This window comes from Geotrypetes seraphini, chromosome 1 (assembly GCF_902459505.1).
Source record: "Geotrypetes seraphini chromosome 1, aGeoSer1.1, whole genome shotgun sequence".
Classification (NCBI taxonomy): domain Eukaryota; kingdom Metazoa; phylum Chordata; class Amphibia; order Gymnophiona; family Dermophiidae; genus Geotrypetes; species Geotrypetes seraphini.
Window position 1 is genome coordinate 299,903,988 of NC_047084.1, and position 24,539 is coordinate 299,928,526.

The 24,539-nt window shown below is 42.8% G+C and overlaps 1 protein-coding gene across 4 annotated transcripts in view; it reads left to right on the forward strand.

The window, feature by feature from the left end:
- Positions 1 to 24,539, forward strand: part of LOC117364847 (drebrin-like) — a 239,838-nt gene that overhangs the window by 165,489 nt on the left and 49,810 nt on the right. The window contains exons 1-4 of one of the 4 annotated variants that reach the window (XM_033954559.1): positions 511 to 581; positions 4,250 to 4,362; positions 8,372 to 8,446; positions 23,737 to 23,871. In XM_033954559.1, coding sequence (XP_033810450.1) covers positions 4,282 to 4,362; positions 8,372 to 8,446; positions 23,737 to 23,871 — 291 coding nt within the window. In that variant the 5' untranslated portion in view covers positions 511 to 581; positions 4,250 to 4,281. The other 3 variants (XM_033954550.1, XM_033954539.1, XM_033954529.1) reach the window with 3 other exon arrangements.

Sequence of the window (24,539 nt, forward strand, 5' to 3'; positions counted from 1 at the left end):
GTTAGTGTGTGATGAAAAGCCACGCGCGTTAATCCCGCTAACGCGCCTTTGTAAAAGGAGTTCACAGATAGATTGTTTTCAGGTATTTTTATGAGGTGTTGGTTAATTGGAAAGTGGGTGGGAGAAAATAAGTCTTGTCTTTATTCTATTAAGTATATTGTGCTGTAACGATAATGTTTTATGTAAATGCATCATGTTTTGTGCACAATTGAAGTTTTGAAAATGAATAAAGGATTAAAAAAACAAAAAAATTAAAAAATGCTTCATGTTCTCATTTTGGAAGGAGTTCATTTAACCAGTACACAATGGCATTAGTGAGGATGAGAGGTGCCTGGGCCGGTGGCACACCTCCCCCGCCCTCATCTCCGCCCCCCGCTCATTTCCCGATCCTCCCTGCCGCTCGTACCTCTAGCTGTTCACCACCGTGAGCAACAAGAACTTCAATGTGCTTCTCGCAACCCCCAACGGCTCTCCCTCTGACGTCACTTCCTATGCGCGGCGCCCGGAAGTGACTTCAGCAGAAGAGACAACGTTGCAAGGAGCACATTGAAGTTGTTGCTCGCAGCGGTGAACAAATAGAGGTTCGGGGCGAGGGGAAGAGTGGGATGAGACGGAGACAGAGGCGTAGATGAAGAGGGATGCTGGCGCTCCACCAACATGGCGCCCGGGGTGGACTATCTTACTATGTAACTGCCAGTACAGATCCTTCCTAAGGCACTAAATCATAGGACATTTATTACAAACTTTCATTTTGTTTGCGCTTGTATAAGTTCTGAAAATGAATAAAGATGTACAAAAAAAAAGAAAGTTTCAAATCCATGAAGGAGATGAAAGAAACCTCATCATCTAGTCTGGATGAGAGGGCTTAGAAGGCTTACTGAGCAAAGCCTTTGCTCTGTTTGCCGTTATGTGGTTCCTGGTGTAGGGGCTCAAAGACCCACACATAAATCAGAACACCACATCCAAGAACTGACACTGGCTCCTATTTTACGTCCACCCCCAAATCATTCCGCTCCGTTTTCAGATGTGTCCTGATGCAGTCCAAATGTCACAGCTCTGCGGTAGACGTTAGTATGCGCTATTATGCTGATGAAGACAGGGGTATGTGGACTGTGTTTGAGAGTGTGTTTCATATTAAGAAAAACAAAAGTCAACATTTCTTATTCCCACAATCATTTCGCTCTGAGGAATCCTTCTTCCAGTACATCACTCTTTGGCCTCCGGTCCTTCCACATTGAACTTCTAGTGAATATACACGTGAGACAGTTGTATGAAGGTTGCCAAAGGTTAGGCGCCAAGGTGAAGCAACGCTGTGCAAATTCTATAATGGTATCTGGATATCCAGATTCTGTTATAGAACACTAGTTTAAATTGGCTTTTAGACACAGGGGTATAGCCAGACACCCAATTATGGGTGTACCTGAGCCAAAGTGGGTGGGTACAACAACCCTACCCCTGTTGCCCCCTCCCCAGCAATCTCTTCCTCTCCCCAGGCAATCAAAGGGGTCATTTAATGTCACCCCCCAATACCTTTAAATCCTTTAGGTCTTTGCCAGCAGTGAACTCAAACTCATTCCCCTTGCTTGCGCCAGTCCTGGCTCCGAGCCTATCCTCCGATACAACTTCCTGGTCCTGTGAACAGGAAGTACAGTTACATCAAAGGGAAAGCTCAGGTCAATGTGAGCAGGGGGAATATGTTGCTGGTCAGTGCCAGCAAAGACCTAAAGGATTTAAAGGTACTGGGAGGGGGGAGGGGGAGATCAGGAGTGAAGTTCAGTGACCCCCAATCTCCTGGAAGAAAAGATGCCAGGAGTCTTCACCTGATGGGGCTTAGGGAGTTGCTCCCCCTCCCCCCCAGCCACTTTGCTGCTATGCCACTGCTGGGTGGGCTTGAGCCCAAAGTGGGCGGGTCTGTGCCTACCAAAGGCTCACCCATGGCAACATCACTGTTTACATGCCCAATATTTAGCTACACCCACTTACACTATGACAGGAGCGCCTAAATAATAATAATAATAATAATAACTTTATTTTTATATACCGCCTGTAATCTTGCGACTTCTAGGCGGTTTACAGTAAACAAAACTGTAAATACAATCAAGAGAAGTTTTACATACAGCGAATTAGAGAGTGTAGCAGTTTACAGTAAAGAAACTGTAAATGCAGCACGTTAGCCCTTAACTTTCAGTATTCTGTAAGTTATGTACGTAATAGGATAAAAACTTGTACTGTAACTATGGCAAATTGTAACCTGTTAACTGTATATTATGCATGTTAACCTGTAACTCGTTCTGAGCTCTTTGGGGAGAACAGATTAAATAAATAAATAAATAAAATGTTGGAACTGCCCATATGTATACTATGCAAGCTGCCTGCTAAAATAACAGCTTCTCGCTTAGAGCCCAGCTACTCAACTAGCACTTATATGCATAATTGAAAGTTGCATAAACCAAAAAAAGGAGTGGGGAAGGGACACAATCAACCAACTGCAAGGATAACCAATTTATGGAAAATATATAAATAGTTAAAACATATATAACATATACAAACAATTGCAAGCCTAACAGAGAGTCCTTTAATCCTTTTTGTACTTGCTATTGTTTGTATATGTTAGGGCTCTTCAGCTTGGAAAAGAGACGGCTGAAGGGAGATATGATTGAAGTCTACAAAATCCTGAGTGGAGTAGAACGGGTACAAGTGGATCGAGTTTTCACTCCGTCAAAAATTTAAAAGACTAGGGGGACACTCAGTGAAGTTACAGGGAAATACTTTTAAAACCAATAGGAGGAAATTTCTTTCACTCAGAGAATAGTTAAGCTCTGGAATGCGTTGCCAGAGGATGTGGTAAGAGCGGATAGCATAGCTGGTTTTAAGAAAGGTTTGGATAAGTTCCTGGAGGAAAAGTCCATAGTCTGTTATTGAGAAAGACACGAGGGAAGCCACTGCTTGCCTGGATCGGTAGCATGGAATATTGCTACTCCTTGGGTTTTGACTAGGTACTAGTGGCCTGGATTGGCCCTGGATTGGCCACCATGAGAACGGGCTCCTGGGCTTGATGGACCATTGGTCTGACCCAGTGAAGCTATTCTTATGTTCTTAACTATTTATATATTTTCAATAAATTGGTTATCCTTGCAGTTGGTTGATCGTGTCACTTCCCCACTCCTTTTTTGGTTTCTATTATTACATGTGGGGTTATTTTATCCTTTTTGTTGTGGGATATAATTGAAAGTCACATACATGACTGCTAATATTCTTTAACTTACACATATGCTTTTGACATCTAACTTTAGGTACTAGAAGAAGGGTTTGTAGTCCACATGGTCTCTGTTGTAACTCCTTTTATTCTGGTCCAGCTCTAGTCCATAAAGAACCGCCTTGCTATGTGATTTTGCACCTGTAATATCCATAAGTGCTGAACTTCCCACCCGACATGTTGCCTTATTGGCTAAAAGTACCTGACTTGAAATTGTATATTCAGTCAGTGTGTCTGAGGCTCGTTTGATTAACTTTTTTTTTTTTTTTTGGTAAATCTTTATTACTTTTCAACTATTAACAGTGCAATACAGTGAATTTAAACATAAACGAATCAAACAAAAGCATTTTAAATATACAAATATTTCAACAACAAACTTTTTCACACACCCCCTCCCCTTAACTAATGAAAATAAAGCCTCATGTATAATTTCAATAAAATAGATATAATGAATAATAATTATGTTTTCCCATCTCCCTCCCTCCCACCCTGGATGTGTAAAGAGGACAGATAAAAAGAAAAGGTACATGACAACTATTGAGGGGGTGGAAGGTGTTGATCCCATAAAATTTTTGGAGGGCTTCTTGCCAAAAGTGCTTCCATTTCAGTTTTCTAAGCCTGTGGAAATAGAGAGGGCTCACAGAGTCCCATCAAGGCGAACAAATGGTTTGATTAACTTTTTGTATACAGTGGCAGTTCACAGGGTAGTGATTTTTTTTTTTTTTGTCTGTTAGTTATATACCTAAAAAGTAAAAATTTGACAAAAAATACCTTTACAATTTGTTTTTAATGGTTCAGTTAGAATTAGCCATAAAAAGTAATTTAAAAAAAACAGTCAACAAGAGCCTCTTTCAAACAGACAAGTAGTTGCGTTTAAAGGAATCTAGCTAAAAGTGCTGCCTGATGCACTGTGCCTTGGTGGACCGCTGGACGACTCTCATGGGAGCTGGTTGATTATGATGAGGATAACAGTGTCTTCCTCTCATTCTGCAGCTGGTGGACTGGCAGAGCTGACCGACAAGTTTATGGAGAACAGAATCTTGTATGCATTATTACGCATGAAGGATCCCAGCACAGAGCAGCACAGAATTATCCTCATCAACTGGGTGAGTGCACAGATGTTTCCACTGGGCAAAATAAGGTGACATGAAAGTGAGGCTAGGAGCAAAGTTCTCTGCCCCCCACCTTGGACATAAGTGACACCAAATGCATTCTGGTTTTACACAGCGCAGTAACCCTTCATTTTGTTTTTTGCTTGCTGACAGACATTTCTGATATAGCTATTGCCTTCCAGTTGCACCCATGGAATTTTTTTTTAGGGGGGAGGGCAGGATAGCATAACAAAAAGGAAGGAAGTGGAGATATGGTGCAGTGAACAAAGTGAAAACAGAAAAATTCAACAAGTCTACAGGTAGAACCAAAAAGAGACTGCAGAGAGGAATGTACAAGTAGCAGGAACTTTATGTTGTATTCTTCTGCTGTACCAGTTCTTTTGTTTCATGATTGGAGTTTATTGTTCGTCTTGACTGCTTTTTCAATAAAAATTATATGATAAAAAACTCAGTAGAATATTTTCCAAAAGATGGCTCTCGCGTGCATGGGGACTGGACCCAACACGGTCCGTGTTTCAGAGAAACACTCCTTCCTAGGGGTCCAAGTTGTCCTATGCTTCACTCAGGGCAGGATTAATTCTTCGAGGGCCCCCAGGCACATAAGTACACTGGGCCCCCCTGGGCCTGCCCCTCCCATACCCCGCCCATGCCCACGCCCTGCCCCCATTAATCTGTTTTCTTATTTACTTTTTTATTTCCACTTATATTTCTTTTTTTAATTCAAAACAAACAAAGATTAGCATACCAGTGCACAGTTTTTCTTCTATGCAACCTCCAAACATCTCTGAACAAATCCCCCTTCCTTCCCTTCCCACCTACTTACCCAGGACATTAACTCTGAACCCTTTCAATACGTATGTAAAAGCATTCAAATATATTGTAAAGCAGTAATACTATCCGAAATATAAGTCTATATTAATAACCAAGTTTACATCGCCTAACTGCCTCACTCTACATCAGGGGTGTCAAACTCAATCACATAAGGGGATGAAATCTGAAAAAAAGGCTAAGTCGCAGGTCAAATTTTTAATTAAGATACTTAGGGGTCCTTTTATTAAGGTATTCTAACTGATTTTGCGCACGCTAAATGTGCACCTTAATAAAAGGACCCCTAAGTGACTAAGGCTTAGTCTTTGCAGGCATATCTCCAACCCCACACCAGCTCTGTGCTGTAAACAAAATAAATATTGTAATCACAAAACAGAAAATAAAATTATTTTTTCTACCTTTTGTTGGCCCCAGGCTCTGGTTGTCTTCTGATAACTCGCTTGCCAGGGTCTCCTGCCCATTTGTCTTTTTCTTCTTTCTCCATGCTAACCATCCATCTTCCATCTTTGTCCTCCCTTTCCATTTCCCATCCCTCCCTCGGAGGTCTGGCATCTTTCCTTTTTTTCGTGTCCATATCCGCAGCTTCGGCAATGGACCCCACCATCCCCAGATCCACCATCTGTCCTTTTCTCAACTATCCTTTCATCCAGCATCTCTCCCTCCTTCCCCACAACCCCAGGGTCCATAATCTCTCCGTTTCTCTTACCAACTACCCTGTCCTATGCCACTTCCGAAACTATATGCCTCTCCCTTCCATCTTTCCCTTCACCCCCATTGGTCTTTCATCCATCTTCTTCCATTCCCTCCTCCAATGATCTGGTATCTCTCTCCCCTCCTCTTCCCTTCCCTCTCCCACCCACCCCCACCCCCACCCCCATGGTCTGGCATTTCACTCTCTTCTCTCTCTTCCCCCCACTTCCATCAATATTAGCCCCCTTTCTTTCCCTCCAACCTAAATCCATCCAGTATCCTTCCTCCTTGTTTTCCCCCTTTCCCTGCACACCAATTCCATCAACATTAGCCCCCTTTCTTTCCCTCCAATCTAAATCCATCCAGTATCCTTCCTCCTTGTTTTCCCCCTTTCCCTGCACACCAATTCCATCAACATTAGCCCCCTTTCTTTCCCTCTGACCTAAATCCATCCAGTATCCTTCCTCCTTGTTTTCCCCCTTTCCCTACACACCAATTCCATCATTAGCCCCCATTCTTTCCCTCCGACCTAAATACATCTAGTATCCTTCCTCCTTGTTTTCCTTACACACTCTTTCCTTACACACCGATTTCATCAGCATATGCCCCCTTTCTCTCCCTCCACCACCCTTTCCACACAGCAACGGCAACGCGCCCCTCCCCCCCATGGCAACGGACACCCACCAGGCATCCACAGAAACCAATGCAGCCAACTGCTGGCATCAACGGCAATGGGGCCCCCCTCTTCCCTCTCTGCATGGCAACGGACCCCCAACCGACGATGACAACAACGCCAGCCACCCACCCACAGTAATGGGCCTCCACCCGATGACAACAACGCCGGCCCTCCCCTCAGCATCGACTGACAGCAATGCAGCCAATGAAGCTCGAAGAAGGTCCTGCGATGACTGCGTCTGCCGGTCCATCCCCTTCCGACGTCACTTACTTCTTCCGGCAGATGCAGTCATCGCGGGACCTTCTTCGAGATTCATTGGCTGCATTGCCGTCCGTCGATGCCGGGGGGGGGGGAGGCTGACATTGTCGGGTGGGGGCCCATTGCCGTGCAGGGAGGGAAGAGGGGGGCCCATTGCCGTCTGGTATGTCGTCCTTCAACAGGCCCCCCTGACTATTTTGGGTCCTAGGCACGTGCCTAGTTGGCCTATTGGGTAATCCGGCCCTGGCTTCACTAGTTGAGAACCATATGGATTACAACGATGTTGAATAAAATCCGTAACCGCTCCTGGGTAGCTGACACTTAGGTCTCCTGTTATTAAACTGCACTAGCAGTTTCTTAGCACGGAGAACTGCGCTGAATGCCCCGCGCTGCTCCCGATGCTCATAGAGTTTCTTTGAGAGTCAGGAGCAGCGCGAGGCATTCAGTGCAGATCCCCACGCTAAAAATTATTAGCACAGTTTAATAAAAGGAGGCCTCAGTGTTAACACCGGATGCAGAAGTGAAAGAAAGAACGCAATGTGCAGGTGAAGACATTGCATCATATTTATGATAGGTTGAGCTGTCTGAAGCACTCAATGTAGAGGCAAAGCATAACCAGAATGCAATGGGATAGAAAAGAAAAGATGTGTTGAAATTAAAATGTTATTAAAATTAAAGTGACCACTGCCACAAGGGAAAAAGATGCTGTACCTACAAGTGGGGGCGGGGGATGATAGAGTGAGGTGGGAAGGGAGACAACTTTGTTTTACATTAGCTTTCACATAACCAGAAACTACAATTATCCGCCACTCACCGATCCCTATGGGAGCCGGATAACTAAGATTCTACTGTATCTAAATTTTCAGAAAGCTTTTGACAAAATTCCTCAAGAGAGGCTCCTGAGAAATTAAAGAGTCATGGGAAGGAGGAGTGTTCAGTTGTGGATTAGGAATTGGTTGGATAGAAAACAGAGGGTAGGGTCAAATGGCTATGTTTCTCAATGGAGAAGGGTAAATAGTGAAGTGCCACAGGATCTGTACTCGGAGGGGTGCTATTTAAGGCCCTCTTTTAGTAAGCCACAGTAGAGGTTTCTACCATGGCCCAGAGTACTTCATACCTGGATATTCACCACCAATATCCAGATATCAGCTGGTACTGAATATTCAGGTATTATGTCTAATGTTGCAGTTGCAGTTGTCTAATATTGACCCAGCTGTATTCCCTCTTAGTGAATTCAAGCAGAATTGTTTTGCAATAACAGAAATTGAAATACGGTAAGTTGCATGAGCCATTGTGAGCTAGAATATATTTGACTCTTGACTGCCACCCAGGGGATAATTTTATAAGAGAGATGAGTGTGTAGAACAGCATCTTACACGCTGAAATATGTTCTTATAAAATTGCTTGGGGGTATATTTGCGCACAGGGCTGCTTTTAACTATTGCAAAAAATAAAAAAAAGGGAAGGTTCCCCAGGTCTCTGCAGAGCAGAAGCCCAGCTGTTCTCAGGAGACTTCATCTGTTCTCATCGCTTCTTCTGTTTCTTCATTAGATTGGAGAGGAAGTTGATGCATTTCACAAAGAAACTTGTGCTGGGCACCTTCCTGCCATCAAGGCCTTCTTTAAGGTAGGAGAGTCTTTGCTTCTGATCCACAAAGAGAAATAATTTTAGGAAATCAGAAGACTGAAATAGTGTTGGAAACGTGTGTTGAATTAGTATTGAAAACTTTGGAGCTGTTAAGAGTTACCGTAATGGTGAAAATATTCTTACTTTGCTTTCTGTTTCTGTGTGTGTTGTAGGTTGCTTGCAACTCCATTTGTCTTGTTTTATTAAAGCAGTGCTGTTCCAGTGTTTGCAAAAAGAACCATCCCTGGCTTGCTGGTTTGTCTTCAGAGGGACATTGCTCATATCACGTCAAATGATGCATATCCCTAATATTTAGCTGTTTTCCAAGTAGGCATTCCAGGAAGCAAACTTGGGTTGGAGAGATGAGTACAGAAATCAAATTGTATTTTCAGTACTAATCTAGTCAACAATCCTAGTACCTAGTGAAACATTCTTATGGTTACCATATGGCTCCAAAAAAAGAATGATGGATTGAAACATCTGGGTTTTTCTTCCATTGCTTTCATTGGATAAAACCCAGATGCCTCCATCTCTCTTCCTTACTTCCACTCAAAGCAATGGAAGTAAAACCCAGATGTTTCAATCCATCCTCCTTTTTCTGGAGCCATATGGTAACCCTAAACATTCCTCATCAACTTAGAGGCCTGTTGTGTTCTTTATGGAGCCTCCCTCCTGCCACTTCTCTGAACTGCTGGTTCTGACTTCTCGGAGGAAAAGCTTAGGTGACTTGGGGAACTCTGCAGCATGCATGAACATGCTAATACAGATATGCACACCCCATCAGTGATCATCAGACAGACCCCCACCGTGTAGCATATTATATATTTAGATGACAGCAAAGAAGTCCAATGGGTCTGCCTAGCATGCCAAGATTAAGACTCTTCCTCTCGGGTAGTTCACCACCTTGGTTAGAGGGACACAAAAAATCCCATTGCACAAACCAGCACCATCTTCCCCCTTCTCCTTCTTGCTCTCGCCCATCCTGTCAACCCTTCTGACCTCCTGTTACCCACGACTATCACAAGCAAATCCCTCTCTTGATTTCTTCTGTCCGTTATTTCTCACCAGGTCTTTGCAAACCCCACTTCTCCTACCCATCTGCATAAAGTGTGCACCAGGTACTTTTTACCTGTCTAATCTTAGCACGCGTTCTAAGAGAAAGCACCCAGGAAGTTTTCCTTTGAAAATCTCATGATTTTTTTTAAAACTTACTTTTTATTAGGTTTCCCACAATTTCTGTCAATCACAGAACATTCCATGAATTTCACAGTGGCTGACATCCCTTGTATTTCTTTTCCACACCTCTCTGCTGCACTCTTATTACACTGTTGTATATGTTTTTGTTGCTTTAAGGCAGGGGTGTCCAACCTGCGGCCCCGTGAAGTATTTTGTGTGGCCCCGGTCGAGGGCGATGCAGTGTTTTCCTCTGCTGCCCCCGGGTGTTTGCCGTCTTGCCAGCTCCCTCCTCTGCCTTGCTGCAGCGTTTGTGTGGCCCCAGAAACATTTTTTTTTCAGCCAATGCGGCCCAGGGAAGCAAAAAGGTTGGACACCCCTGCTTTAAGGCTTACTCAGATTTGTCTAAAGCAGTGGTTCCCAAGCCTGTCCTGGAGGACCCCCAGGCCAGTCGGGTTTTCAAGATAGCCCTAATGAATATGCATGGAGCAGATCTGCATTCCTGGCATCTCCATTATATGCAAATCTCTGTCATGCATATTCATTAGGGCCATCTTGAAAACCTGACTGGCCTGGGGGTCCTCCAGGACAGGTTTGGGAACCACTGGTCTAAACTATGAACTAATGTCTTGACTGGATTGCTGAACTTGCTCACATTCATTCTCCCTCCGGTACTCACAGTTTCTCTTATCACGCTTCTTTCTCCTTCTTCTGACTTTCTTTCCTACTCTTGCTAATCTAAAATGAAACTGTGAAACTCGGTTGTGTTTAATCCATCAGAATTTAGATGTAGCCCAGGGGTCTCAAAGTCCCTCCTTGAGGGCTGCAATCCAGTCGGGTTTTCAGGATTTCCCCAATGAATATGCATGAGATCTATGTGCATGCACTGCTTTCAATGCATATTCATTGGGGAAATCCTGAAAACCCGACTGGATTGCGGCCCTCAAGGAGGGACTTTGAGATCCCTGATGTAGCCCAACTCCATGCTATCAAATCAAAGTTCATTCCTGATTTTCCTATTTTCGTGGCGTGAACTGCAGAAAACATTGGGAAGTGTGTCAAAAAACCTGGGCTGAAGGGATGTTTATAACAGGAGTAGGCTGGCAACGCGGTGCTTTGGAACATTCAGTATTAGAAGAAGTTCAGGGTTTTCACCATGTTATGTTCTGCATCAGTATATTGCATATACCAGTATTAGAGCTGTTCAGTAGGGGATATGAAAAAGGGAAAAGAACAAATTATTGACTTTCTGCTGAAGTTCACTGAAATAAATTCTTCTCTTTTTTCAGTATTGATACAGTAGAAAGACCGCCAGATGTTTTGCTGAATGATTTAGCAATTGTGCTTCACAGTAAACATGGCATTAACAATTCTATCTGCCAATTCACAGACCAATGTCCATGTCTTCTGTTCAAGGGTGACTATATCAGCGACCCCTGGCTTCCTAATGTATTCCCTTGCCTAGCTTGTCAATGTGCTGCAGATTCCAGCCTTTATACAGTGTCTCACAACAGGCCATCTGCTGACTCAGCATTCTGGTCAGCTGCTTCCAGTCTGGGCTGAATTCCTGAGCAAGCAAATGTCATGCCAGGACTTTGTCACATTCCTCAGCATCTTTTTATCACTGGACTATAACCAGAAAGGAAGACTTCTCTCCCACGTGTTTTACAGCTGTGCAAGTGTCAGGGCTATAGTCTGTTCTGTAATTATTGACAGGCTGTTCTAACTCTCTGCTCTTTTTTTAGTCTTTCACATGTGTTTTTAGAGCCTTTTTTTTACAATCTTCCTTTTCCTAGACTAGGGCTGGTTCTATCATTAGGGCACCAGAATTTGTTATTTATTTATTTAATTCGATTTATATCCCATCCTCCCCAAGGATAGGGTTTCCAGACGTCTGGATTTCCCCGGATGGCTTTTCAAAACCTGGCCCTTTGTCTGGATTTTGAAAAGCTTTCCTACGGGCAGGAAGGCATTTGCGCATGTGCGGATACAACTTGATGAAGTCGCACACACGTGACATTGTTGCATCATATCCGTGCATGCCCTGCACGATGAGAGAAGGCAGCAGGGGGCGGGATTAGAGGTGGGCTTGGGATGGGCTTGGGGGCGGGATCAAGGATGTGATGGAGCGAAACCGGAGTGTGACAGGGTGGGGATGTGTGGGACTGTACGGGCCTGGGGGTGGGTCTAGGGTAGGGTCTCAAAGTCCCTCCTTGAGGGCCGCAATCCAGTCGGGTTTTCAGGATTTCCCCAATGAATATGCATGAGATCTATGTGCATGCACTGCTTTCAATGCATATTCATTGGGGAAATCCTGAAAACCCGACTGGATTGCGACCCTCAAGGAGGGACTTTGAGATCCCTGGTCTAGGGGGTCCGGATTTTCCAGACGGAAAATCTGATAACCCTACCCAAGGAGCCCAGAATGGGTTACATGGCAACATACATAACAATTAGCAATAAGACACATAACAATTAACAAGGAATAGAAGCCTAAGGCAATAGGGTACTGTGAGATGTATCTAGTTCAATTGTTCTGGATTAGCAGACACTTGGAGCCTGAAGCATGCACAGCCTGAAGCATGAAGTCAGAAGCATGCACAGTGAGGGAGTCAGTTGAATATCTATTAAGAATACAGTGTTTTGGGAGTAACGGTCTGAATGCTAGCTTGTCCTGAAGAGTCAGGTGAAGAGGTGGTTTTTTATTGCTTTTCTAAAGCTCAAAAGTCCATTAAGTGTATAAAGTCTATAATCCTCTGGGTCCACCCACCTGCATTTGAAGCATAATACTTGTAAACGTGGTCCAGCTCTTCCTGCCTGTTGTTCTGTTGTCTCATGAGATCGGCATTAAAACCATGAGCTGTGCTGGCTCAGGAATCTTACAAATGCTTGCAGTGCTAGTATGGTGGAAGAAAGAAATCCCAGAGCTATTGCCATTAGAAGGGGGCTGAGAGAAAGATGAGACTGGGTGCTAGGGAGGTGTAAGGGATAAAGACAGAGAATACAGAACGGGGGTTGGGATGAAAGAGAGAATGTCGGGGAAGTAGAGAGAAGAAAAGGGTACTGAGCTACTGGAAAGTATGTAGAAGAGAGGATGCTGGGGTAGAAAAAGAGACAGAGCTGGGTAAGGTGGAAGAGAGTGAAAACCAAGGTTGCTGGTTAGCTGAGGTGGGGTGGGCAAAAAGAAAACTGTGGACACATACGGGTGGGGGGGGGAAGAGAGAGATTACTGGATGCTGCAGATTGGGGCAAATTGATTAAGTAATGCTGAAGTCCTGACCAGGATATGCAGGGGAAAAGAAGAGGGTGCTGAATGGGGAGAGGAGGAGAAGACAGATGCATTGGGCACTGTGAACAAAAGAAGGGATCAAGTTTCACATTTATTAAAAAGTTTGTTATACCGCCAAATCGGGCTACAAGGCGGTGTACATCTAATAATTAAATTTAAAATAACAAAGGGGTATAACATAATTCATAATATAACAATATAACCAAAAAAACCCTTAAAAACCAAGCATTATTATATACATATTAATACAGAGATAAACAACAATGAAGGAAAACATACAGAAAACAAAAGAGAATGGGGAAAACTACAATGTATTAAAGTGCAGGATGGAGAAGGGAAGCTTGCAAGAGGGAGGAGAAAACCAAAAGTTACAAGCTGAAAGAATTAAGGGCTGCTTAAGACAGAGGGTGAAAAGGGAAAATGAGGATCCTCTACAAGTAGGTAGGGGGCCGAGACCGAAAGTGTAAATGGGATGCCTAATACCTGTACATCAGCTCAGTTATAGACTCATAACACCACTTGTCTTGTCTGTCTGTCTTTCCCAGTCTCACCCACTGCATCTCCCTTTCTCTGTCATTCACAATCTTGCAGTTGCAGTCTCTTTTTTTTCTTTTCATTCTGCTTGCCCTCTCTTCTCTCTCCTGCACTTACATTGTATTTCACATGCAGTCTCTCTCGCGGTGTTCTTTAACTGCCTTGGGCTCTCATTCTTTGATCTCTCACAAAACGAATCCATTTGTGCTCTCCACAATGCGTTTCACAACCTCATTTATCCCTTATCTAGATCAGAGATGGTAATTCTATAAAGATGTGATTCAACTTTACTAACTCACAAAATCTCTAAATTTAGCACTGCATATCCACCAGCAGAAATGTCATTTTAGCAAATGAGGCCAGATAAAGACCTACATGGTCCATTAGTCTGTCCAACAAAGCAGCCAGAATTGTGACTGCTGCTCCATGCAGTTTAGACTCCTCCCTGCCTTGTTTAAAGTGTGAAGGTCATTTAAATTTTGCTGATTCTATCCCTTTCCTGTATAGACAGTGGCGTACCTAGCATATGTGACACCCGGGGCCCATCATTTTTTGGGGGTTATTAAGATAAGTGCTTAATAATATTTTCTAACTCAAGTATGACAAAAATCATGGAATTGAATTAGTAGTTGCTGGTCATTCAATGCTCATCCACAAAGAAGAAAATATTGACAGAAAATTGACATATATTATATTACTTATTTAAATATTTATCACGAAAGCAAATTCTAAAAATTTAAATTAAAAATATTATATTCAAGGATTTTTGACCTGTGATGATACCCAACCCCGAAATAGTTGTGACTTCATTGATCACACTTCTGGGGTATTTTGAGGTCTTTTTTCCCTTGATTTAAATCACATTATAAACACTATCAGTGTCTCATCAATTTTGTTTGATTGTACCTAGCATATGTGACACCCGGGGCCCATCATTTTTTTTGACACCCCCCCATCTATATGAAAAATATGATTTTTAGTAACAATCCACATATCGCACAACAAGAGTATACCTAGGAAAAAACAGCATCTTAAACACTGCAGTGAGCACTAGAACATCAACACATACATTGTAAAACTAAACAAGCCAGATCCCGCACAGTCAATTGATCCTGCAGTTAATGCCAACTGAAAACAGAGATACACCTTCGCCCAATATGGAATAATCACAAACTAAAAATAGAAATATGTAGACAAAAGTTAAACTGAACCGCCAAGAAACCAGACTCTGCATACAATGCAACACCACAACACCACAAAAACAGTAACACATGTCCTCTAATACTGTGCAAAATATAAAGACAGTAGATGTAAATTTGAAAAAACTGATACATAACAATCACCACTTTACAAATAAACAACTAAAAATAAAACAAATAATTAGAAATAAGAAAATACCATTTTATTGGACTAATCCCCATAAGCTCGGTCCCCATCCCCGCAAGCCTTGAATTGTTTTATATTGAACTTATTATATTAAAGTATAAAAAGAAACAATATTCTGTACAATTGTCAATTTATAAATCAGCGTCTTCTCCCCACTCTCTCTTCCCCATTTCCCTTCAGCGTCCTCAGCCCACTCTCTCCACTTTCCTTTAACGCACGCACATAAAAACAAGCAAGTAATTTTATATCATTTTCATTCTATTCATTCATAGAAATTAAAGTCTAAATAATGCCAGTCACATAACAAAACATGATTTTACAAAAATAATTCCCTGCACAGTCAAGCCTGCAAGGATTACTAGATGTGTTTCAGCAGCTCCCCTCCCTCCCTCCCACTTAACTTTGTAGTCAAGTCAAAATGATCTACCAACAATAAAATTTTAAAAACACAAAGCACACTGTATGCAGAGAAAATGTTAATTATCATTTATATTCCGCGGGTTTTCAAAGAGGTCAAGGCAGATGACTTTATGCAATGTCACCTCAGTAACAACTATACAAAAATAGACAAATATACCCCCTCCCTTTTTACTAAACCGCGATAGTGGTTTTTAGCGCAGGGAGCTGCACTGAATGCCCCTCGCTGCTCTCGATGCTCATAGGCTCCCTGAGCTAAAAACCGCTATTGCGGTTTAGTAAAAGGGGGCCATAGTGCAAAATATAGACAGCATATATAAATTCTCAAAACGGACACATTTTGATCACTAAATTGAAAATAAAATCATTTTTTCTACCTTTGTTTGGTAATTTCATCAGTCGCTGGTTGCACTTTATTCTTCTGACTGTGCATCCAATATTTCTTCCCTTCTTACAGCCTCCTGTATGCTTCCTCTCCTCCAGACCTCATTCACTCCCCCAACTTTTTCTTTGTTTCATCCTGCCCCCTTCCTTCTTTCTCTCTCCATGCTCCCTTTCTTTCTCTATGTCTGTCTTTCTCTCTCTCTCCGTGCCCCATTTCTTTCTTTCTTTCACCCTGCCCCCTTCTTTCTTTCTCTCTCCATGCCCCCTCTCTCTATGTCTGTCTGTCTTTCTTTCTCTCCGTGCCCCATTTTTTTTAAATTTCTTTCTTTGTTTCACCCTGCCCCCTTTCTTTCTTTCTTTCTCCCTGCCCTCCTCAATGCCACCGCCATTGGGAAACATGCTGCTGCCACCTCCACCAGCGATTGGCTGGCCCAGAACGTCCTGTCCGATGTCAGAATTGCCGTCGGGTGGCGAGAACGGCACCCGACGGTGGCTTCCCCACTGGGAAGAAAAGCAGGGAGAACTCGGCGCCGGCTTGTTCTCGATGGCGACAGTGGCAGCCTATTCCCCAATGGGTACCCAGCTGTGCACCCCCTTGGGGCGTGCATCCGGGGCGGACCACCCCCCCCGCCCCCCCTTGGTATGCCATTGTGTATAGGGATTCTCTGTGTTTATACTAACAAAACAAATTTCCACTCAACATTAATGTTGTAACATTCATATGGAATCTCAGCAACACATATTTATATATGAGATTATGAGATTTTCACATAACAAATTATTTATTTATTCATTCATTTTTATAGCCCATCCTCCCCAGGAGCCCAGAACGGGTTACAAGGATACATACACAAAGTTTTCAGGAACAGAGATACATATACTAGAGTCAATAACATGCTACAGGATCAAAGACACAAAGCTATAGAATCAACAAACTTACAACTTATAGAGAATGTTGCAGAATCTAAGAAAATAAATCATAGAGTCACGAATGGGTATTAACATATCTGCAGTGAACGGTAGAAGAACTGGTTAGCAGGCACAGGTGTTCTGAGATAGGGTACGTTGAAGCAAGGTCTGTCAAAGTTTGAGACCAGAATTGATCCAGTCCATGAACAGAAACATCTTTACTGCTTTCCAGAAGGTCAGTAGGTTACCGGTTTAAAACCATGTTGCCTCGGATCTTGTAACCCATTGGACTTTAGGAAGTTCACTATCCTTTCCTTCAGCAACACTTCCATTATTTTTCCAGTAACTAAAGTGAGGCTTACCAACCTGTAATTTCCTGCTTCATCTCTACCTTGGAGAGGGTGAACAATCTGTCTTTATCTGCTGTCTATTCCCCTCAGTATTTTGAATGTTTCAATCATGTCACTTCTCAGTCTCCTCTTTTCGAGGGAGAAGAGGCCCAATTTCTCCAATCTCTCACTGTACGGCAGCTCCTCCAGCCCCTTAACCATTTTAGTCGCTCTTCTCTGGACCCTTTCGTGTAGTACCGTGTCCTTCTTCATGTATGGTGACTAGTGCTGGACGGTGGCAAGTCAAATGCGCGAAGACAAGTGAGTGCAAGACATTTGAGCGCAATGACAATTGAGTGCAATGATAATTGCGTGTAAGACAATTGAACGCAACGACAATTGAGCGCGAAGACAATTGTGCGCAAGACAAATGAGCGGAAGGACAAATCAGTGCAACGACAATCACGCGCACGTTCACGTTACTATGGTTACGTTAGCTCCTTTTTTACGTGCTCAGAACAGTCCGCCTTCCTTTCGCTGCCTGACTGTGTCCGTTATAGGTCTGGTCTAGAGCTTGCTCTATAACAGGTATTTCTCATGCGCGGATTTCACTTGCCTGTGGTGAGAGCAACACTCGCTTTTGGTGAGAGTGACACTTGTCTACGCACTTATGTATTGGCCCAGTTATCTTGCGCTCACTTATCTTGCGCTCACTTGTCTTTACGCTCACTTATCTTTGCGCTCACTTGGCTGCACCCATTTGTCCGCGCACTTATGTCTTGGACGCATCTGACTATGAACCGTGCTGGACGCAGTACTCCAGGTGAGGGCGCACCATGACCCAGTACAGCGGAATGATAACCTTCTCTGATCTGTTCATGTTCCCCTTCTTTATCATTTCTAGCATTCTGTTCACCCTTTTCGCTGCCGCCGAGCTTTGTGTGGACGGCTTCATCGATTTGTCAATCAGAACTCTCAAGTCTCCTTCCTGGGAGGTTTATCCAAGTACCGCCCTGGACATCCTGTATTTGTGCATGAAATTTTTATTACTGACATGCATCACTTTACACTTATCCACGTTGAACCTCATTTGCCATGTCGATGCCCATTTCTCAAGTTTGATTATGTCACGTTGCAGATCTTCGCAATCCCCCTGTGTCTTCACTATTTTGACTAACTTCGTATAGTCCACAAATTTATTCACCTCACTCATCATACCAATGTTCAGATCATTTATAAAGATGTTGAAGAGCACGGGTCCAAGCATCGAGCCCTGTGGCACCCACTGCTGACGCTCTTCCAGTCCGAGTATTGTCTACCCCCACTCTCTGTTTCCTATGCTACAGCTAGTTTTTAATCCACATGAGTATTTCACCCTCGATTCCATGGCTCGCAATTTTCCGAAGTAGTCATTCATGTGGAACCTTGTCAAACGCCTTCTGAAAATCCAGATATACAATGTCGACCAGGTCGCCCTTGTCTATCTGCCTGTATACTCCCTCAAAGAAGTGCAGCAAGTTCATCAAACACGATTTGCCTTTGCTAAAACCGTGCTGACTGGTCCTCATCAGCCCATGTCCGTCAAGGTAATCAATGATGCGGTCCTTTATCAGCGCCTCTATCATCTTTGCCAGTACTGAGGTCAGACTTACCGGTCTGTAGTTTCCCGGATTTCCCCTCAAACATTTTTTGAAGATCAGCATAACATTCACCACCTTCCAGTCTTCCGGAATCTTTCCCGATTTGATCAACAGATTGGCTATTAATTGAAGCAGTTCAGCTATAGTTCCTTTCAGTTCCTTGATGACCCTCAGATGGATATAATCCGGTCCCGTGGATTTATCGCTCTCAAGCCTATCGATCTGCCTAAATACCTCTTCTAGACTGACCGTCAGCCCTGTCAGTTTCCCATCTTTGTTTCCAGCATACAGCCTGATGGGTTTCCGGTATGCTGTGTATATCCTCTTCAGTAAATACAAACGCAAAAAATGTGTTCAGTTTGTCAGCGATTGCTTTGTCCTCCTTTAGTGCTCCCTTTATTCCATGGTCATCCAATGGTCCCACCGCTTCCTTCGCGGGTCGTTTCCCCATAATATATCGAAAGAACAGCTTGAAGTTTTTCGCCTCCTTGGCTATTTTTTCCTCGTAGTCTCTTTTGGCCCCTTATGGGACCTGCAGTGATGTTGTTTGTGCTTATTCCAGTTTTCATCCATTCTTGACCTTTTCCTTAAATTAAGTTTTCTTGTCTCTGATCGCTTCCTTCAGCTCTACAGTGAACCACGCTGGTTCCTTTTTCTTCATCACTCTCCATATAGTGGTTTGTAGCTTTTTCTATGTCTCACAATTCTATTTTTTGCTTTCCTCCTTTCACTAATATACTTGAAAAAAAATTTGTCACCCTCTTTTACATTACTAGCCATTTGCTCTTCTGCTTGTGCTTTCACCAGATGTATTTCTGTCTTGGTTTCTTTCATTTCATCTGATATTCCTTTCTGTGCTCCTCTTCTTCAGTTTTTTTTTTAATTTTACAAACACTAATTCTTTGCCTTTATGTTCTCTGCAACGTGTTTGGAAAAACATGTTGGTTTCCTTTTTCTCTTGCTTTTATTTATTTTCCGCACATAAAAGTCGGTGGCCATTTTTACTGTTCCTTTCAGCTTGGACCACTGTTTTTCCACTTCTCTTGTATCCTTCCAAACTTTAATCTCTTTCTTCAGGTACTTCCCCATTTTACTAAAGTCACACATTTGAAATCCAGGCCGTTGAGTTTTCTGCAGCTGCCCTCCACTTTAACTGTTATATCAAACCAAACTATTTGATGATCACTATTGTCCAGGTAGGCACCAACTCAGACTTGTCTTTCTGAGCAGTAGATCCAGCATCACTTCTTCTCTTGTGGGTTCCATCACCATTTGCCTAAACAAAGCACTTTGAAAGGCATCCACAATCTCTCTACTTCTTTCCAGTTCTGCAGATGGAACTTCCCAATCCACTCCCGGCAGGTTAAAATCACCCAGCAACAGCACCTCCCCTTTCTTTCCCAACTTCAGGATATCTGCAACCAGATCTTTATCAAGTTGCTATGATTGTGTTGGAGGTCTGTAGACAAAACCCATGTAGATAGAAATTTCATTAAGAGTCAGTTTTGGTTTATTTTCATACACATCCAGGAAAGGATGTGTGTGTGTGGGGGGGGGAAGGGGCTATTTCTATCCTAATTTGACTTTTGAGTATGTCCACCTGGGGTGGGAGGAGGGTGGGAGGATATTTTTTTATCTGAATAGGGTAAGGTTATTGGGATAGTCTATGTTTCTGTGTTTTATTGAATAATCATTGGGTGGGGGTGGGGCGGGGGGGGGGGAGAAAATTGTTGGTTATGCATATTTGTAAATTGAATGTGCTTTTATTAACTTACTAGTTTTATAGCCCGCTACATTAACGGGTGCTAGAATATATGTGTATGTGTCTGCCTTTATTTTTTTTCTCTCTCCTTAGCCGCTTTCTGTATTTCTGTCTTTCTTTCGTTTTTTTTTCCTTGGCTGTCCACCACCACCCCTTGCCTGCTCCCCCTGTCCATTCTCCCTTCCTTTTACCTCCCCTGTGTTCTCCACCACCCCATCACTGCTCACCTTATCCAGCAGCAGCCCTTCTCCCTTTGTTTTACCTTCCCCCTATCCATCATCACCTCCTTCCTGCTCCCCCTGTCCAGCAGTAGGCCTGCCTTCATTTTTCTGCCCCCCCATGTCCATCAGCACCTCTTCCCCTGTCCATCAACCCCTTTTTCCTGCTCCCCCTGCCCAGCAGTATGCCTCCATTCCTTTTTCTGCCCCTCCATTTCCCTGTGCTGCAGCATTTCCCTCCCACCCCACTTCCCTTTGACTAAGAAGGTAAGGGGGAAAAGAAAGAGACACCCTGGACCATGGAAGCAAAGGGGGGGGGAGAGAGAGAGATATCCTGGACCAAGGAAGGAGGGAGGGAAAAACAGACAGATGCTAGACCAAGGAGGGAGAGATACATATATCTTGGAGCAAGGAGGGGGACAGAGAGATTCCTTGAAGTAAGAAGGGAGGAAGAGAGAAATCCTAGACCAAGGGGAGAGAGAGAGAGACCCTGGATCATGAAGGGAGAGAAGGAAAGAAAAGAGATGCTGGACTATGGAGGGGGTGGGGGGGGAGGTTCAAGGGTGGTGGTTGCATGAGGAAAGGAAGAGATAAAAGAGAAAGTGAACTTGGGAAGGTTCAGGAAAACAGCAAAGAGATGCTGGAGGGAGGGAGCATAGAAATAGGGACACAGAGAGGCAATACTGGACACAAAGGGAGGAATAGTGGCACAGAGGGAAATGCTGGACAGAGTAAGATAGAGACACAGAGAAGAGATACTGAACATGTGGTAGGCTAGGGAAAGAGATACAAAGGGAAAACATTGAATGGATAGGGATGCAGAGGATAGATTTATAATTCATTGCTGTTGCCGGTTTCAGGTCTTCCTCTCTGGCGGGTCCTGTCTACTGAAAACATGAAGTAGGCAAGACCCACCAGAGAGGAAGGCCTGAAGCCGGCAACAGCAGCAAATTTTAAATGCTGCTGCTGCCCAAAGAAACCAGGCCTTAACCACAAAGCTGGGGGGAGGGTTTTAAAAGGTACAGCGGCGGTGGTGGTAGGGGGGGGGTTTGTAAAGCCATGCCGTCTGGGCCAGCAGCCACCGATAGCCGCCACGGCCGACATCCGCCTTGGGCCGCCGACAGTCGCCGCGACCGACATCCGCCTCGGGGGGGAGGGAGAGAGAGAGCTTCGCACGCATGTGCACTCCTACCGGTGCCCTACAGCGCACGGAAAACAGAACACGCAGATGGAGTGCGCATGCGCGGCTAGCGTTTTATTATATTAGATTATATGATATATGTGTGTGTATTGCACTTTTGAAGTTTAGAAAATCAATAAAGAATTTTTTAAAAAAAAAGAAATTCCATCTTTTCTTTTCAAAATGATCTATACCACTTCTTTTCCCCAGACCTTCTGCATTTCAGTTGCTTGAATATTAATAATAATCATTCTTTATTTATAGACAGCTACCACCAACAAGTTTTAACATAGTAGCATTAGTAACATAGTGAATGATGGCAGATAAAGACCTGAATGGCCCATCCAGTCTGCCCATAAGTTATACCCGTTTTAGATTGTAAGCTCTTCTGAGAAGTGACCGTCTTTAAATATCACAATGTATAGCACTGCATACACTTTTCAGCGCTATATAAGTGATAAATAGTAAGTAAGTGGTTTACAAAAGATTAACCAACAAAAACATTGGGAATGTACAATCTCATACTATTAATATCATTCAAAACATTGTTAGTAAAAAGACCCCATAAAGTGCTACTCCTCCACCTTTTCAGCCATTATAGCCCTGGTATGTTTGGGTCCTATCCACGGAAATCACTGAACTATATCTTTGTGATAGCAACAATATCTAGGTCTGCCTATTAATGAGTGACATTTGTATTTTGCTATAATTTAAAAAAAAAAATTCTAATTCTTATATTGAGGGAACAAACATTCCCTCAAAAGAAATTTGTTAGAGTCTAATGGATCATCAGATATAGAAACATTTTAAAGCTCAATATCTTTCACAGATAGTGTCAGTGAAATTACGAGTCAAATGATGAAAAAAGAGAGTAATTATCCTCAAATAAATATGAGCTAATTCAAATTAACAGAAGCAATTTTATGCTTTCAAGCATCTTTAAATATCTCTCCAGTGATTGTGACATATTGTGCTAACATCATGCTTATCGTATCTGTGTTATACGAATGGCCTAATACATTGCCTATTAAAGGGTTTCATTTATATCGTGATGACATAATGAGTCTCATATCTATGCTATATAAATGTTCTACCATGCTACCTAATATGGTATCATTCGTATTCTGCTGCCATTTATCATTTTTGCTATATGATTGTGCTATTAAATGTGCTTTTTTATACTCAGTCATGTTAATCCAGCTACTAGGATTCAGTTTGCCACCTCATTGATTGTATTTGTGTTTATATTTGGTTGTTGTACTATTGCTGTGCTGTTACCAAAATTATGTTTTATGTTGAGCTGTATTTGCTGTACACCGCCTTCATAAAGGCAGTTAATAAATCCTAATAAATACATCCATTTACAAGTATATTTTCACATAGTTCAGTTTTTGGAATGAGGGGTCACCAGTGGCTGCAACAATTCTTATTTGTTGCCTCCTGCGGCCTCACAGGCTTCTCTCCGCTGCATCCTGCCCTTGTTGACATCACTTCCTGTTTCCTCCCCAGCTAGATGCTACAGAGAGAATGCTGGGCTACAGCAGGCTATAAATATGAATTGCTGCAGCCACCAGCGACTCCTCAGAGGTATACCATTGTTAGGTAAAATGAACAACTGAACTACGGTAATATCCGCATAGAGTGAATTCTTTAAGGTGACTTTGGGACCAGGTTTCATTTTTGATGCTAAAAGTGAGCTTTTTTTTAATATACATTAGTAATGTATGAACATTATAAAAAATTTCAGTTTTTAAACTTTTGGTTTAAATATAGTCAGCCTGGTATGCATAATTGAGTCGACAACACTGTAATGATAACTTGGCTTTTGACATCATCACAAAAATACAAACCTGTATTCAATAATGGAAGGATTTCCCTAAAAGAAAGGGTTGTATAGTAACAGATTCCTGTACCCACAGTAACTTTCGATACCAGAGGGATTCTTTAAAATATAGGCAGTGCTGAAAGAAAAGGCAAAGTGGAAAGGTCTCTAGTGTTTGGTTGCTTATAAATCTCTCCTGCAGTGTATTGTGTCTGACTGTGCATGGTTTCCCCCCCCCCCCCCACAGGAAGCCCATGCATTCTTCACCGTTCACAGAGTGGATGAATTAACCCCTGAGGCCATTCAAGTGATACTGTCCAGGATCTCGATGTCAGGCCAAAGCTCCAGGAGCACTCGAACTCATGGCTCAGAGACGCTTGTGGTAAATTTGTTTACTTATTTAAAAGATTTATATCCCTCTTATCAAGGAAATCTAAGCAGGTTACAACCTTACATACAAATTAAAACATACAAAACAATACAAAATTTTGAATAAAACCAGCAAATTCAAACGAACCACCAAACTGACAGTTCTGATTTGTTTCCATGTCGTACGAATGTTTTTTTTATTTGGGAGGGACAACCAACAAATCGCCTGCAAAAAAAATTCTGGCAAGGGTGGAGTAGATGAGCTGGATGTTACTGGGTTTAGTAATAAAAGAGAAAGTTTATTATGATAATAGAGCAAACATAGAAACATAGAAGATGACGGCAGAAAAGGGCTACAGCCCATCAAGTCTGCCCACTCTACTTACCCACCCCCTGCCTATGCCCAATATGTATAAAAACCAATACAATAATCAATGCACCTATTAGAGACTATTTTGACACCATTGATTATTGTATTAGTTTTTATACATATTGTTTGCTCTATTATCATAATAAACTTTCTCTTTTATTACTAAACCCAGTAACATCCAGTTCATCTATTCCACCCTTGCCAGAATTTTTTTGCAGGCGGTTTGTTGGTTGTCCCTCCTTCTTTGTGGTGGAGGACTGAGATTCTTTTGTTGTTGTTATTTGGGAGCACATGGTTAATCTGAGTTGTAA